The following is a 16,686-nucleotide window of genomic DNA, read 5'->3' as shown; positions in this document are numbered from 1 at the left end:
TATGAAAGTTCCTCTCTGTATCAATTTTGCTGTAATAGTATTGATAGGAAGTATCTATGTTGTAAGGAGTCTGTAGCTAGTAGGCAACAGATGAAATTTGGATTCTGAACCGATGTACTCCCCATGTATTTGCTGTGACCGGGCGCAGATTTAATCTAAATGTTACTCATCTATTATCAAAAAAAAAATTACTATACATTTATCTGGCATACCCAAACATGATTATATTAGGGACATGACCCCCATTCTACTGAAAAAGTACCCATACCTAGCAAGTGAAAGAGGGAAAATAAGGTATTTCATGTTTTTTCCAAATTGCAACAAAATATGCTCATGACAGGCAGAATAAGAAAAGTCAATGAAACCCAAAACCAGCATTAACTTCTTTAATTATGAATACGTGAAAAAAATTTTACTTTACTTTTCTTTAGGCATCCAAATCTTAAATTTTCCGCTCAATACAAGATGGCATAAGTCAAGGACACTTACTGATATATCTTCTTAAAATACCCTCAAAATTTTTAGGGGCGAATCTTCCCTTAATAACCAACCGTTGTTGTCCGTCAAGAGAACCGCTTGTTCCCATTTCTGCAAGCAAGAATGTCATCACATGTTCTGGCTGTCTGTGCATCCTGAAAATCAATAAAACAGGAGTCCAGATGATATTAGGAGGGTAAAATTTAATTGCTAGGCAAAAATGTCATGAAATAGAAAGTTGAATTATAGGATGAAGCATGAAAACACTTGCACACATTACACCTCAAGCACATGAAATAGATGAATGGCACTTCAAGCAAAAATATGTAATTCACAAAATTCGATAAATTAATTAAGCTATAAAATTAGATAAATTGATTAAGCTCTGGAATGGTATCATTGTTTCATATGGCATATTATATTTAGCATAGAAGAGAATTATTTTTTTAAGTCATGCAATGCTAAACAAGCTACAGTGAGAACATAGGTGGCCAACAAGCATGAAGTATTTTCAAGCCCTGAGCCTCACCAACTCGAAATTGAAAAAAGCAACACCCCTCTTCATCGCTTTGAAGATTGTTTCTTACCAGTAATAATGCACCAGATCAAACAAATATATATTCCTGCTTAAAACCAAAATATAGAGTTTCCACATATTTCAACATAACATCCCAGAATCCTCAGTTGCTTTCTGACATAGATGCATCTTAAGACAGCAGAAAGTCTCTAGTTTGGAAAAGTAAACAAACAACGTAACATGACAATATCCAACCAAAAAAAGATCAAATATTTCTTGGAAATGTGCTATTCCTCTAAAATAGAAATGAAAATATGTCTATTTCCTCGAAGGCATGCATCCATGAAATTGACAGGAATCATGTCATCTCCAGGAAAGCTTTGATATCAAATCCCTCTCAAGGTACATTACCACCCTTATGTGCTTAGGAGTATGAGTAATCACAGAGAATGTAGCTTTATAGTATCTAGGACAAAAGAACTAGACTGAGTGACTTTAGCAGGCATAACTGAATAAACAAAGAAAAAGAAAACAGAAACTCTACCGGGATCCCAAAACCCTGTCCAACATCATCTGAATAGAGCATTATAACATGACAAATGAATATACCTCTGTTACACAGGAACCGCTCCCAAGAGTTGGGAAACCCGTTCCAATGGTTCCCGCGTTCCCGGGAGCCTTGGAACCATATGGGAATGTTCCCTTTTCAGCAGGAGCTGCTATGGGAGATTGGGAAAGTTCCGAGAGCTTTGAAGACTGTTTTTTTTGGAGTTCCCGCGTTCCCTGGTGTTGGGGAATACAAAGCCTGTAGAGAAATATGCTGAACTGCCCACAAAACATGAGCCTAAGTTGAAACCTTCACAAGAAGAAATGCCAAAGATATCTTTAACATTGATATCCTTAATTGAGAAACTGGAGCAATCTCTTGATGGGTTAAGGAAGTGTGTGGCACCTCGATGTAAGGGCGATATCTGGGATGTCATGTTGATGAGTATTTCTTTTGTTGTTTATTTATATATATGGCAGAAGAGTGTGTGTGCACATTGTATGTGGCAGTCAATGATTAAACATTAAGAGTTTCTTTACCTTTTTCTCTTAAGAATAACTAGAAAAATATATGTAAAATTGTTCATTTGTATTTTTAAGCCAAAATGTTTCAAAGACTCGTCATGTGTCATAATGAACTTAACATTTTAATATTTTATATATATAAAAGGGAGAGACTCAGGGAAAGAAACACCCAAAGAATATATTTATATATAAGAGATATTATATATTTAATATTTGAATATTTAAATTTAATTTAATATTTGAATATTTAGATTTAATATTAATTTTGATTATTATATAAATTATATAATTTAAATATATATATATATATATATTTTTAATTTTTTTATTATATGATATTACTGCTCCTGATTAGCCGTTTTCTGTAAATTTTGGGGAAACCTCTAGCCATTCCTGACACTCGTACCCAAGTTCCCAACGTTCCCACATTCCAAAAACTCATGCAACATAGGAATATATACATCATTCATAGTGGAAGCATCACAATAAGCTTGCTTTCAAAAGCTATTATCATAGAGCCTTCAATTTTTGATGTATAGATATTAATAAATAGAAATTTGTCTATAACTATTTCTCGTGGATCAAAGACAAAAATATCGCAAAGATATATATCCATTGACCTGCATTGTTTTCTTTCAAGAGAGGAGAAGAAACTGACAGGTAAGATAACATAAGATATTTTATTAATGGCCAACAAATGATGACAAAGGTAGGTCAAACGAACCAAGGCTGCTTGGAAGCAGGAGCAGGAGCAACAATTTTCGGAAGCTTCAGGGTCAAGAGTGATTTTGGGAGCATTTTTTATATAATATATATTTTTATATATTTTGATGTACGTAGAATGATGAATTAGTTATAAAAAAACATAAAAACATGGATTAAACCATATAACATCAATCATCTAGTTGTTATAATCTTCATCAACCACAGATCCACAAGAAACAACATCTCGAATCTCATTAACCTTAAAAGTTTCAAAATTCAATATATAATAGTTGTCATCACTAAAGTTGTACTTGTAAGTTTCTAACAATTACCAAACTATAACAAAGAATATCTAACATGAAATGAAACGTTTCAACTTTCCGGAAGCATCATATTCATAATTCATTACCAATGAGTTATAATCGTCAACTTCAAACTTCAAACTTAGAATGTCATATGTTGTTTACGAAAAATACCATAATAAATATGAAAGAGTCAATAGTTATAAAAAGTACTAAAAACTTGAAAAGACAAGTAAATCTACTATCTACTAAAATTTCTAAAATTTCTTCTTGCCACGAGAAACTTCTATTTTTTTTTCTCGTGATCTATGAACAATGGGAGCCTCCTCCCACATAGTCAGACAACCAGGTCCAGAACTAGAAGGCACATGACCTCCACGCAATGTTGCAGATGGAGGTGGCAGCAAAGCTAGCGCAATGCGAGCATTGCTAGTGGATGATGGGGGTGGCATGGCTGTTTAGACTGTTGTTGTTGCTCCATCCTCGTCATCCAAAAGTTCTCCTTCCAATTGTTCTAAATGTAAGGCTCCATCCTCCAAATTATCCTCCTCTGAGTTGTTGTCCCAAGTGATATATGCTCTATCAAATTGAGCCCGCTCACAATAATCTGACAACAACCTCAAGTTGTAGTGTACATAAACCAAGCTTTCTACCCAGCTTTCTTTGAGGCAGTTTCTTTTGACATTGTGGATGAAGCTATAAGTGCTCCAACACCTCTCTACAGAAGAGTATTAACCACCTGAGATGCACTTTAACTGCCAATTTTTCCAAAGGTACCCCGAAGCCATACATGTTCCACCCTTCAACAAGATCCAATCTATCTCTATCATCAATTGCATGTAAAGAACAAAACACTCAAGTTTGACTAAAGTATGTGCTTAATTCTCCACGTTGTCTAGCATACTCCTCCCTATCAGGGACCAACTTGTCTAATGCTAGAATATACCCATTTTGTACCTCTGGATCTGTATGGGGTTTTCTCCTAACCCAACCCCTAGTTGCAAGTTTGGCCAACCAATATGGAGAGTAGTATTTTGGGATAAGGACATACACCAAGGCATGGAGTGGAACATTAAGATTATCCCACATTTTGACCACATGTTCGTGAATATAATCATAAGAGATCGAATCTTTCAGTTCAACAATATTTTTTATTTGCCCTATCATGCTATCCATCTGCTCATACACCTCCCCAATCACCAGTGCATTTTTATCTACAAAACAAACCATGTTATAGATGGGCTTGGTGAACTGCAAAACATTCTTAACACCTGCCCAAAACTAACCATCAAGAATGGTGTCCTCCACCTGTTGAAAATATTCCCTGTCAGATGTAGTTGCAACCCTATCCTTTAATACAGGCCATGATTCACTTGATACCATGCAAGCCAATGCTTCTCTTACCTTCAAAAGGTGCCTAAAGGTGAGGTAATAGCTAGCAAATCTAGTCATTGCAATCTTCAATGGCTCCAACCTTGAGTGACTGCGAAAAAGGCCATGGGCATTGCTATGATTGGTAATATATCTTATCATTTTCTTGCCTTTCTTGTACAATGAACAATCCATTTGTATTGAGGTTCCTTTAGCTTAATAATGTCATGCGTCAAAAGGTTCAATGTTTGAACCAAACACCCAAACCAAAAATTAGAAGCATTATCAGTAATGACCTTGACATTGTATGGACCAATAATTTCAATTGTTTGAATTAATGGTTCTGCAATGTTGATGTCAGTCTTGAACTTCCCTAAGTAGTCCTTAGATGAAAGGAAGAATACACCAGACGCAGGCACACCAAGAACACTTATCAATGGCTTGCCTTTTACATTTGTCAAACCATCAAATACAATGGATACCCCATATTCATTCCAAGCATTTGTGAATTTACCCAAAGGATTTTTTTATTTTGGCCTTTTCCCAATCAAGTCCCACAGTTCTAGCTCTGTCATATCCAAGGCTCTTGCATCCTTTAAGGGCATCATTATGTTGAAATTTGGTACCGGAGGACAGGTGGTTCCCTTAGGCTTTGATCTTTGGCCTAGGGAAAAGTGTCCAAAAGAATTTAATTTTTCTCCTAAAGTGACTTTATAATTTTATAAAGTTAAATCTAATTTAAAAGTGACTTTAAGTGATAAAGTTACTAAGTCTAATTTTAAAGTGACTTTTATAAAGTCAATGAAAAATTAGAAAGGAAAAGTGACTTTGGAAATAAATGACTAAGTGGGTCTTTATTAAAGTGGGGTGAATTAAAAAATAGAAAGTGAGATTTAAATGAGCATTTAATCTCAGCCATTGATCTAAATCTATTTCAGCCACTGGATTTAGAGATCACCCAAAAGTCACTTGGATCACCCAAAAGTCACTTGGGGTTATATTAAGGGAGGAAAAGGAGGAAAAGATCATTCAATTCAATTCTTTCATGAGCAGATTGAGAAAAGGAGAGCAAGAGAGCAAGGGAGATTTCTGGACAGTGAGTTGCGGAGTATCAGCAGCGGTGTATCAGCAGCTGAGTTGCAGCAGCCGTGTTTCAGCAACGGTGTTTCAGCAGCGGTGTATCAGCAGCTGAGTTGCAGCAGTCGTGTTTTAGCAACCGTGTTTCAGCAGCGGTGTATCAGTAGCTGAGTTGCAGCAGCGGTGTTTCAGCAACGGTGTAATAGCAGCGTGTTTCAGCAGCGGTGTAACAGCAACGTGTTTCAGCAGCGGTGTAACAGCAACGTGTTTCAGCTGCGGTGTATCAGCAACGGTGTAACAGCAGCGATGTTTCAGCAGCGGTGTGACAGCAGCGGTGTGACAGCTGCGGTGTATCAGCAGCAGTGTGACAGCTGCGGTGTATCAGCAGCGGTGTAACAGCTGCGTGTTTCAACAGCGGTGTATCAGCAACGGTGTAACAGCAGCGTGTTTCAGCAGCGGTGTATCAGCAGCATGTTTCAGCTGCGGTGTTTCAGCGGCGGTGTAACAGCTGCGGTGTTTCGGCAGCGGTGTAACAACTGCGGTGTTTCAGCAGCGGTGTGACAGCTGTGGTGTAACAGCCGGGGAGTTTCAGCAAGGCTGAGATAAGTTGTAAAAGTTTGCTTGCTGATTTTTGCTGAATATTTCTCTTATTGTAAAAAGGCATTTTCCAGAAATAAAGAAGAGCTCTCAAACTGGTTTTCCCCAAGAGTTGTAGGGGGTTTTTCCAGGGTCACATTGACCAAAAATCTCAGTGTTTAAATGTGTTTTAATGAATGTTTATTACTGTTGATTTTTATTTCTGCAATTTTCAGCATTCTGTAAAATTTCCAGAATTTGTGTTTTCAGCATATTTATTTTTTCCAGCTTGTTAAATGTATGGTTATAGGAAAGGGCATTTAACTATATGGGAGAAATAAAGAGAAACTGAAAACCGGGGAAATGAGAAATTTCTACATGGTATCAGAGCTTGAGCGCTGAAGGACAGTTTGGGACAGCAAAAGGAAAAATTACAGCTGCTGATTTTTCACTCAGAAAATTCCAGCAAGCTGATTTTTTTCATAAACCACAGTTTTACCTTTACTACAGCAGTGCTATTTTTCAGTTTTAGGACAGCAAGATGTCATTGGGATTGAGGGTGGAGGATAGGTTGGATGGGCATACAAATTACAGCGTTTGGAAGGAGAGAATGCAGAGTATCTTTGAGGAGGCAGAAGTCTGGGATATCATGGTGCATACCACTCAGAACCCTGTTGTTGTGCCTACTGATGCTACTCAGTTGACAGCTTATAATAAGAAGAACAATAAGGGTAAGAGGTTGATTCTAGACGGAATCAAAGACCATTGCATTCCTCATGTGAGAGGAAAGAGCAATGCCCATGAGATGTGGACAGCATTGTCCAATCTCTACCAGAGTACCAATGAGAACCGGAAGATGGTCCTGAAGGAGAAGCTGAAGAACATCAAGATGGGTAATGATAGTGCAGCTGGATATCTCACAAAGATTACTAATGTGAGAGATGAGTTGGCAGTGATTGGAGAGGCCATTCCACCCACTGAGTTGGTGCGGATTGCAGTGAATGGCCTCCCACGTTCATGGATGAACTTTGCTGATGGGGTTTATGCACGTGAGACCCTTCCCACATGGGAGAGGTTTTGGGATGATTGCATTCAGACAGAGATCAGGAAAGGTCAGCTTGGGGCAGCCAAGCCAGTTGAGCAGGATGAGGATGTAGCACTAGTGGCAGGAGGCAAGAAAGGCAAAGGGAAGAAGCAGGCTTCCACAAGCAGTGGTGGGGGCAAAGGCAAAGGTAAAGGTAAACAGGGGAACACACAGAAGGACTATTCCAAGGTGAAGTGTTGGAATTGTCAAAAGATGGGACACTATGCAGTTGTGTGTCCGGAGAAAAAGAAGAAGAAGGGGAAGAACCAGGACGTGGCAGCTTCAGCAGAGATTGAGGACTTTGCAGGTCGTTTTGACCGGGAGTTTGCGTTCACTACGTGTGAGTCCTCTAGTGCGGGATCACTTGCCACACAGGTTCAAAGGGAGCATGCTTTTCTCTCGATTAGCAGAGCATCTTCGGGTATCTGGTATGTGGACAGTGGGGCTTCACGTCACATGACAGGAGTCCGTGTGTACTTCTCAGAGCTTTCAGAGAGTGGCACTGATATTGAGGTAGTACTCGATGATGACAGAGTTGTTAGAGCAGTCGGGGTGGGGACAGTGACATTTCAGAGGGAGTCCAAACCTCCCTTGAAAGTGTTAGATGTTCTTTATGTGCCAAGGATGAGGAAGAACCTCATATCTGTCTCAGCTTTGGAGGACAAAGGTTATGAGGTGCTGTTCAGGGGAGGACAGGTGTCGATGTATCCCAGGGGCACTCCAGCTGATTCAGCTAGAGTGATAGGTGTACGCCATGCAAAGGTGTACAAGTTTGCATTCCAGCCCCTTTTGGCATTGAGCAGTAGTACCGACAACAGATCTAGCAGTTCTGAGCTGTGTGAGATTTGGCACCGCAGGATGGGACATATGTATCATGGAGCCTTGAGGACATTGCGGGAGATCAATACAAGTGTGCCAGATTTCAGTACTGATCACTTTGATACTTGCAGAGGTTGTGCGATGGGCAAGTTTTCCAAATCCCCTTTTCCCAGCAGTGACAGCAGAGCGACTGGGATACTTGATTTGATTCATTCCGATGTGAGCGGTCGGATGTCTCATGTTTCCTTGAGTGGATATGAGTACTATGTTTTATTCATAGATGATCACTCCAGGAGGACCTGGATTTATTTCTTGAAGACCAAGAGTGAGGTCTTCAAGAGGTTTCAGGAGTTCAGAGCTCTTGTGGAGACACAAACAGGTCGAAAGATCAAGTCCCTGAGGTCGGACAATGGAGGAGAGTACACCCTTGGATAGTTTGTTGACTATTGTGCGAAGGCAGGCATTAGGAGGGAGTTCATTGTTCCTTACAACCCCCAGCAAAACGGGGTTGCAGAGAGGAAGAACAGATCCATCATAGGGGCTGCCAAAGCCATGTTACATGATCAGGGGTTGCCATTGTTCTTGTGGGCAGAGGCCTGCAACATAGTTGTTTACTTGCAGAACAGGAGTCTGCATCGTGCCTTGGGGCAGATGACTCCGGAGGAGGCTTTCTCTGGGAAGAAGCCTGATATTGGTCATCTTCATATCTTTGGGTGCATCACATACTCCTATATACCCAAGGAGAAGAGGACCAAACTAGAGCCCACCACAGAGAAGGGTATCTTTGTGGGCTACAGTGAGACCTCAAAGGCCTTTCAGATTTACATTCCTGCACAGAGGAGAGTTGTTGTCAGACGGGATGTGAAGTTCGAGGAGGACAGGGCCTTTAGGAGGTCACAGGAGTTAGAGTATCTGGATCAGCCAGACCCTCAGCAGCAGTTGAGTCAATCGCAGGGATCCAGTGGGCAGGGATCAGGAAGATCAGGAGGTACATCTATGAGGATGTCAGGTCCGTCAGTGAGCAGTGGCTCACCGAGCCAAAGGGGTGGTGCTCCGGGCAGCATGCAAAGCAGTTCACTAGGGAGTCCACTGATGGACAGTTCACACGGTACCTCAGCTTCTACAGGTTCAGGGGCAGGCAAGAGGACAGCAGACAGACAGTCAGGAGTTCAGGCTCCTGATGATGATGAGGAGGAGGAGTTTCATTCTCCGGTGGGAGAAATGCGCTCAGGGAAGAGGAAGCCCAAGTGGCTTCAGGACACCTTGAGAGATGCCACATCTGTTGCTGAGCCGAAGAGGCCGGTCGGAGAGAGTAGACCACCTGAGAGGTTTTGTAGCTATATGGCGATGGTTACCAGCATCTTTGACTCTGAGCCTTCTAGCTATGAGGAGGCAGCTAGCCAGCAGGTCTGGAGAGAGGCCATGCAGGAGGAGTATTCTTCTATCATGAAGAATGATGTTTGGGAGGTGGTGTCGAGGCCTGAGGGAAAATCCGTGGTTACTTCCAGATGGCTTTACAAGGTAAAGCATGCTGCAGATGGCAGCATTGAGAAATTCAAAGCGAGGTTTGTGGCTAGAGGGTTCTCCAAGGTAGAGGGAGTTGATTATGAGGAGACCTTCGCTCCCGTGGCTCGATATACTTCGATCCGCTCCATTATATCGATAGCAACAGAGATGGGTTGGAAGATCCACTAGATGGATGTGAAGACCGCATTTCTCAATGGCTTCATACAGGAGGAGGTGTACATTGAGCAGCCACAGGGCTTTAAGGTGCATGGGAAGGAGTCCCATGTGTGCAGACTGAAGAAGGCCTTTTATGGCCTGAAGCAAGCTCCCAGAGCTTGGTACTCCAGGATAGATACATATTTGCAGGGGAAGGGTTTCACAAAGAGTGAGGCAGATCCGAACCTTTACTTTATTGTGATTGGTCAGGAGCCTCTCATTCTGGTGTTGTATGTGGATGACTTGGTCATTACAGGTGCAGAGAGACTCATAGAGCACTGCAAGAGAGATCTTGCGACGGAGTTTGAGATGAAGGACATCGGCTTGATGCATTGCTTTTTGGGTTTGGAGGTGTGGCAGGAGGAGGGGCATTTCTTCCTGGGGAAGGGGAAGTATATTGTGGACATCCTTAGCAGATTCCACATGGAGGATTGTAGACCCATGTCGACACCAATGATCACCAACTGGAAGAAAATTCATGCTTCGGATTCCGAGTTGGTGGATCCCACATTGTACAGGCAGCTGATTGGTTCCTTGATGTATTTGGTCAACACTAGACCAGACATCTGTTTTTCAGTCAACACGATGAGTCAGTTTATGTGTGAGCCTAGGAAGGTTCACTGGGTGGCTGCAAAACACATTTTGCGGTACTTGCAGGGGACAGTGGATTATGGCCTGGACTACAGGCAGGGAGATGGAGTGAGATTTGCAAGATACACTGATTCTGATTGGGCAGGTTGTGCTTCTAATAGGAAGAGCACTTCAGGGTGCTGTTTTGGGTTGGGTTCAGCAGTAGTGTCATGGTTCAGCCGGAAGCAGCAGTCAGTAGCACTGAGTTCAGCAGAAGCAGAGTATATGGCAGCCAGTCTAGCTAGTTGTGAGGCTATCTGGTTTCGCAAGATGTTGTTTGGCTTATTTGGTCAGCCGTTGAAACCTTCAATGATTTACTGTGATAATCAGAGTTGCATTAAACTCACAGAGAATCCAGTATTTCATGACAGGTCAAAGCATATCGGAATCAGATATCATTTCATCAGAGACTATGTTCAGAAGGGAGCTGTGAAGCTTGAGTATATTTCCACTAATGAGCAGGTTGCAGATATTCTTACCAAAGCCTTACCACGGGGCAAGCATGTCTACTTCAGAGACAAGATGGGTGTGGTGAGGAACACCTTCCTCGGTAAGAGGGAGTGTTGAAATTTGGTACCGGAGGACAGGTGGTTCCCTTAGGCTTTGATCTTTGGCCTAGGGAAAAGTGTCCAAAGGAATTTAATTGTTCTCCTAAAGTGACTTTATAATTTTATAAAATTAAATCTAATTTAAAAGTGACTTTAAGTGATAAAGTTACTAAGTCTAATTTTAAAGTGACTTTTATAAAGTCAATGAAAAATTAGAAAGGAAAAGTGACTTTGGAAATAAATGACTAAGTGGGTCTTTATTAAAGTGGGGTGAATTAAAAAATAGAAAGTGAGATTTAAATGAGAATTTAATCTCAGCCATTGATCTAAATCTATTTCAGCCATTGGATTTAGAGATCACCCAAAAGTCACTTGGATCACCCAAAAGTCACTTGGGGTTATATTAAGGGAGGAAAAGGAGGAAAAGATCATTCGATTCAATTCTTTCATGAGCAGATTGAGAGAAGGAGAGCAAGAGAGCAAGGGAGATTTCTGGACAGTGAGTTGCGGAGTATCAGCAGCGGTGTATCAGCAGCTGAGTTGCAGCAGCCGTGTTTCAGCAACGGTGTTTCAGCAACGGTGTATCAGCAGCTGAGTTGCAGCAGCCGTGTTTCAGCAACCGTGTTTCAGCGGCGGTGTATCAGCAGTTGAGTTGCAGCAACGGTGTTTCAGCAACGGTGTAACAGCAGCGTGTTTCAGCAGCGGTGTAACAGCAGCGTGTTTCAGCTGCGGTGTATCAGCAGTGGTGTTTCAGCTGCGGTGTAACAGTTGCGGTGTTTCAGCAGCAGTGTGACAGTTGCGGTGTATCAGCAGCGATGTAACAGCAGCGTGTTTCAGCAGCGGTGTATCAGCAGCAGTGTAACAGCAGCGTGTTTCAGCAGCGGTGTAACAGCAGCATGTTTCAGCTGCGGTGTATCAGCAGCGGTGTAACAGCTGCGGTGTTTCAGCAGCGGTGTAACAGCTGCGGTGTTTCAGCAGCGGTGTAACAACTGTGGTGTAACAGCAGCGGAGTTTCAGCAAGGCTGAGATAAGTTGTAAAAGTTTGCTTGCTGATTTTTACTGAATATTTCTCTTACTGTAAAAAGGTATTTTCCAGAAATAAAGAAGAGCTCTCAAACTGGTTTTCCCCAAGAGTTGTAGGGGGTTTTCCTAGGGTCACATTGACCAAAAATCTCAGTGTTTAAATGTGTTTTAATGGCTGTTTATTACTGCTGATTTTTATTTCTGCAATTTTCAGCATTCTGTAAAATTTCCAGAATTTGTGTTTTCAGCATATTTATTTTTTCCAGCTTGTTAAATGTATGGTTATGGGAAAGGGCATTTAACTATATGGGAGAAATAAGGAGAAACTGAAAATCGGGGTGGGAAATGAGAAATTTCTACACATTAATGGCAACAACCATTTCACGCCAATATGGTGAGCGGATAACATTGAATGGTATTCCACATGCAAAGAGAAATCGAAAAATTATTGCATCCACGTCATCCACACAACCTTGATCAAGGAAATATGATATTGTTCTACGCCTCAAAGCGATGTTTGTGCTTGTGGATGCAAATCCACTACCATGGGTGGATGTTGATGGAGTTCTTGCCCTATGTGTGCTAGTGGTGTCATGTTCAACCTTTGATCTTTTTTATTTGTAATGTGTTTCCTCCTCTCCCCTTATATATTTGGCCCTTTGTTGTGTTGGCACACTTGTACAAGTTTTGATTCCTATTTACTTATTTCCATCCCATGGAATTTTCCCACATATATGCTTTCTGGCATATATGTGCCCTATCTCCAATTTCACCCTTATAAATGCCTCCTCAGGAGTCTTGTCCCCGAATATCTGGTGAGGACTCCTATTTTGCACATTCACTATTGTGTTACACGCCTCTACCCAAAGAAACATAGAGAGCTCCTAGTCATGTAGCATAACCTTAGCAAAACCAATAATGGACAAATTCTCTCTCTGCAACCCCATTCTACTAACGGTTGTATGAGACTATCATCCCCCTCTTGATCCCTACCTCATTACAAAAATCCTTGAAGTCATTAGAGGTGTACTCTCCCCCATTGTCTCACCTCAAGACCTTGATCCTCTTATCTATTTGGTTCTCTACCTAGGATTTGAACTCCCAAAACCGACTAAAGACTGCATCCTTTGTCTTCATGAAGAAGATCTAGGGTATACTAGAATAGTCATCAGTGAACGTGACAATATTGTGCTCCATGTATTGATGTCATTGACATCAGTTCACATACATGAGTGAATGAGATCGAAAATCCTCTTTAACCTACTTTGGCTACTCAGAAAAGCAGCTTTGGCATTCCTGCCAAGTGCACACCCTCTACACACGCCCTACAAGTTGAAATTTGGGAGGCCACTAACAATCTCCCTCATAATTGACAACGACATGTAGGGCAAGTTTCCCATTCTTCTATGCCATAGCTCACACAAGTTATCATTGCCATGTACCAATGCCCGAATAGGGTTTCCCGTCAACTTGCACAAATTGCTCTCGCTAACCTTAACGGCCATTGTTATGTCTAGGCTAGACTCTTTTGGACAAATGAGCACCTACCCATCTTAAACATAATTACATAGGCATTGTCTAACTATGCTACGCTTCGTAGTTTGTGGACAAAATACAATGAAATAAATTTTGGTCAAATCATGATTTTCTATTGTTTAACATGTGTTTTTAAATGCAAAAATGGATCCATCGCTCTGAAAAACCTTGGGTCACTCACATTGTGAAGAGTTCACAATTCAAACTTGTGATTCCAACACATCCCTATCGAATTTCGAGCAAATTCAACTGGAAAAGCTCCAAAACATAGAATAGATAGACCACAACTAACTACCAATCCTCTATCCTCAATCACTAAGATTGAGAGCAAGTTCTTCAATCTCGATAGAAATAGCACATCCTTGGCTTCCAACGTCTCTCCTAATCCTAGCTAGAACTTAATGGTTCCAAGTTCCAACCCCCTTCACTGCATACTTAACATCATTCCCAAGCTACATATGTAAATTAGAGTCACTCTTTGTCAAAACTGCGAAACTCCCATGCCTCTATTATATGATGAACCTATGTTGACATTGTTTCCTATTGCAACTTCCCCTTCCCCTTCCTCATACATTGTGATGCATAGTGCCCACTCTTGTGGAAAATGAAGCACTTGAGCTTGCTCAAATCCTCCTTCCCTTGCTGAAAGGTTTTGCCCTCAATTTTACCCTTGGAACCCTTCCCTTTGCCCTTCTTGGCCATGCTAACCAATGTCATGGTCTCTTCTCCATCTCCATGGTTCCTAGCCTTAGATGCCTCATAAGTATCTTCTTAGTCGCAGTGATCCCAAAGCCTCTCCCAATTAGGAACATGCTCTCAAGTGCAAATCCCCTTGACAAATGGTTCCCATTTCTTGGGAAAACTATGCAATGCCACATTTACGAGCTCTACGTACTTTATTTTCACCCCAATGGCTACAAGTTGATCCCATGTCTGGGTGATCTTCATTAAGTAAAATAATAACATTATCAAATCTTGACATCTGGATGGATCTGAGTTTGTTTCTCAAGATCGTCTTTTTGTTCATGTTGACACTTTAGAACAGGTCCACTTGATCCTTCAACATCTGCCTAGCCGACTTCTTTAATGTCCTTCTCACATAAGGCGCCTTATCTAGTGGATCTACTAGTTGAAAAACAACCTTCTCTACAAACTCCCAAAGGTCATTCTCCTTCAACAGCAAGGTAACCCTTGCGCCCATCTAACCGATCCTCAAATCCAAGACTAGATATTGCCATTTCTAAATCCGATAATTAAACCTTGTGCTAAGTCCATCTAGCACCCACAATAATAAAATTGTTGGTTTATAGATCTACTAAGATCTCCTTGTGGATTGTGTTTTTGTCATTTGAACACCCACAAAAATCAGTTTTTTGCCAAAACCCTGACTGGTATGGTCTCCCTCTCTCCCTATAAAGAGTGACCTTCATCAATCACTCTAGCTACAAATTGCCATTGTCCTTCATACCTGTTGCTTGTGAACTCTATGCGTCCCTGCTTCACTTGTGTTGGTTGTATTTGGTTGTATAACCGGACCTTCTCTAATGACTCCTATGCATCCTTTAGCTCCTCCAGCCACTGTACAAATGTGTACAGCCACTCCAATGCACACCCTTCCTTTGGCAACTCTAGCCCTTGTTTTGGTGGGGCTAGTTGGTCATATGGTTATGGCTACATTTTGCAGGTGCAAATATTAGCTACATTGTTCTGGCTACATGGTTCTGGCTACATTGTCCCCACATGGCTCCACATCATCAATTTTTCTATGCCTTGTCAGTTGCTTTAATTTTTGCACAGCTCTGCCGACTAGCCCCCACATGTGTCCTACTATGACCCACTCACTTATGCAAGCCCGCATCACCCCTTTGTTGTGCGGGCTACATTGTTCTATAGCCCTGACACCCTCTACAACTTTTTTCACAGTTGTTGAAGGCCATGTGTTGCTACTGCACCACTTACCTTGTTTCCTACAAACCGACTCTCTGCTTATCGACTAGCTTAGCAATTGGCCCTTTATAATTGGCCGTCTTTTTAATTTTTAAAAAAGAAATGTTTTGACTCTACGCTCGTGCATGCCATTTTTTTAATTTACTTGTTTATTGTCATGGTGTTGGCCCTTCCCCATAGACTTTTCAAACGAGTCCTTTATTGTCTCAGCCCTGCCACTATACAACGTATAGTCATGACATTGACTACATCTCTAAATTGGATGACTCAATCTCTACAACTCCCGGGACCTACCTATGTTCATTGATACGAGATCAGTTTTTGGAGTTCAAGCTCTAATACCATGTTAATTTTCTAACCCTAACAACTTAGCCAATTACCACCTACCATATTTCCTCGCTATAACAACTAATTATTATGCAGTTCTATTGAATAAAATACACAATTATAATAGCAAACGGAAAATTAAAGTATCAATCTTAATCACATACACGAGCTTTTGCCCTTCAAATCAATCCTTCATTTATTAGATTCAAAACTTACAAGGGCTTCGTTCATGGGAAAATGGCTCACTAAGGGAAACACATACAAGTGCAAGTTTGACCAACCAAGATGGAGAGTAGTATTTTGGTGTAAGGACATATGCCAAGGCATGGAGTGGAACATTAAAATTATCCCACCTTTTGACCACATATTTGTGAATATCATCGTATAAGATGGCATCTTTCGACTTAACAACATCTTTGATTTTCTCTAGCATGTTATCCATCTGCTTATACACCTCCCCACTCACCGACACATCTATATTTGCAAAATGAATCATGTTATAAATGGGCTTCGTGAACTACAAAACATACTTCACAATTGCCCAAAAATGACCATCAAGAACGGTGTCCTCCACCTCTTGAAAATCTTCCTTGTTAGATGTGGTTGCAACCTAAAGGTGATGTAATAGCTAGCAAATATAGTCTTTGCAATCTTTAATAGCTCCAACCTTGAGTGGCTACGGAAAAGGCCATGGGCATTTAATCTCATCATGTACTTGCCTTGTGTGTACAATGAACCAATCCATTTGTATTCAGGTTCCTTTATCTTAATAATGTCATGCATCAAAAGGTTCATTGTGTGAACCAAACACCCAGACCAAAATATGTTGGGGTATCTACCCTCAATGATTGCTCCTGCAACCTTACAATTAGAAGCATTAAAAGTAATGACTTAGATGACATTGTATGGCCCAATAGTTTCAATTGTTTGAATTAATGGTTTTGCAATGTTGAT

General features: G+C 41.1%; 1 protein-coding gene across 1 annotated transcript in view; it reads right to left on the bottom strand.

Annotated features, from left to right (window-relative positions):
* The window catches only part of LOC149237371 (eukaryotic translation initiation factor 2 subunit beta-like), a 69,457-nt gene that overhangs the window by 10,879 nt on the left and 41,892 nt on the right, over nt 1-16,686 (bottom strand). Inside the window, exon 7 of the mRNA XM_089372636.1 lies at nt 490-632. Coding sequence (XP_089228762.1) covers nt 490-632 — 143 coding nt within the window. The remainder of the gene's footprint in view (nt 1-489; nt 633-16,686) is intronic.

This window comes from Pinus tabuliformis, chromosome 8, assembly GCF_031772625.1.
Source record: "Pinus tabuliformis cultivar Carrire ecotype Pingquan chromosome 8, CPIR1, whole genome shotgun sequence".
Classification (NCBI taxonomy): Eukaryota; Viridiplantae; Streptophyta; class Pinopsida; order Pinales; family Pinaceae; genus Pinus; species Pinus tabuliformis.
This window is presented reverse-complemented; position numbering and strand designations above follow the sequence as displayed.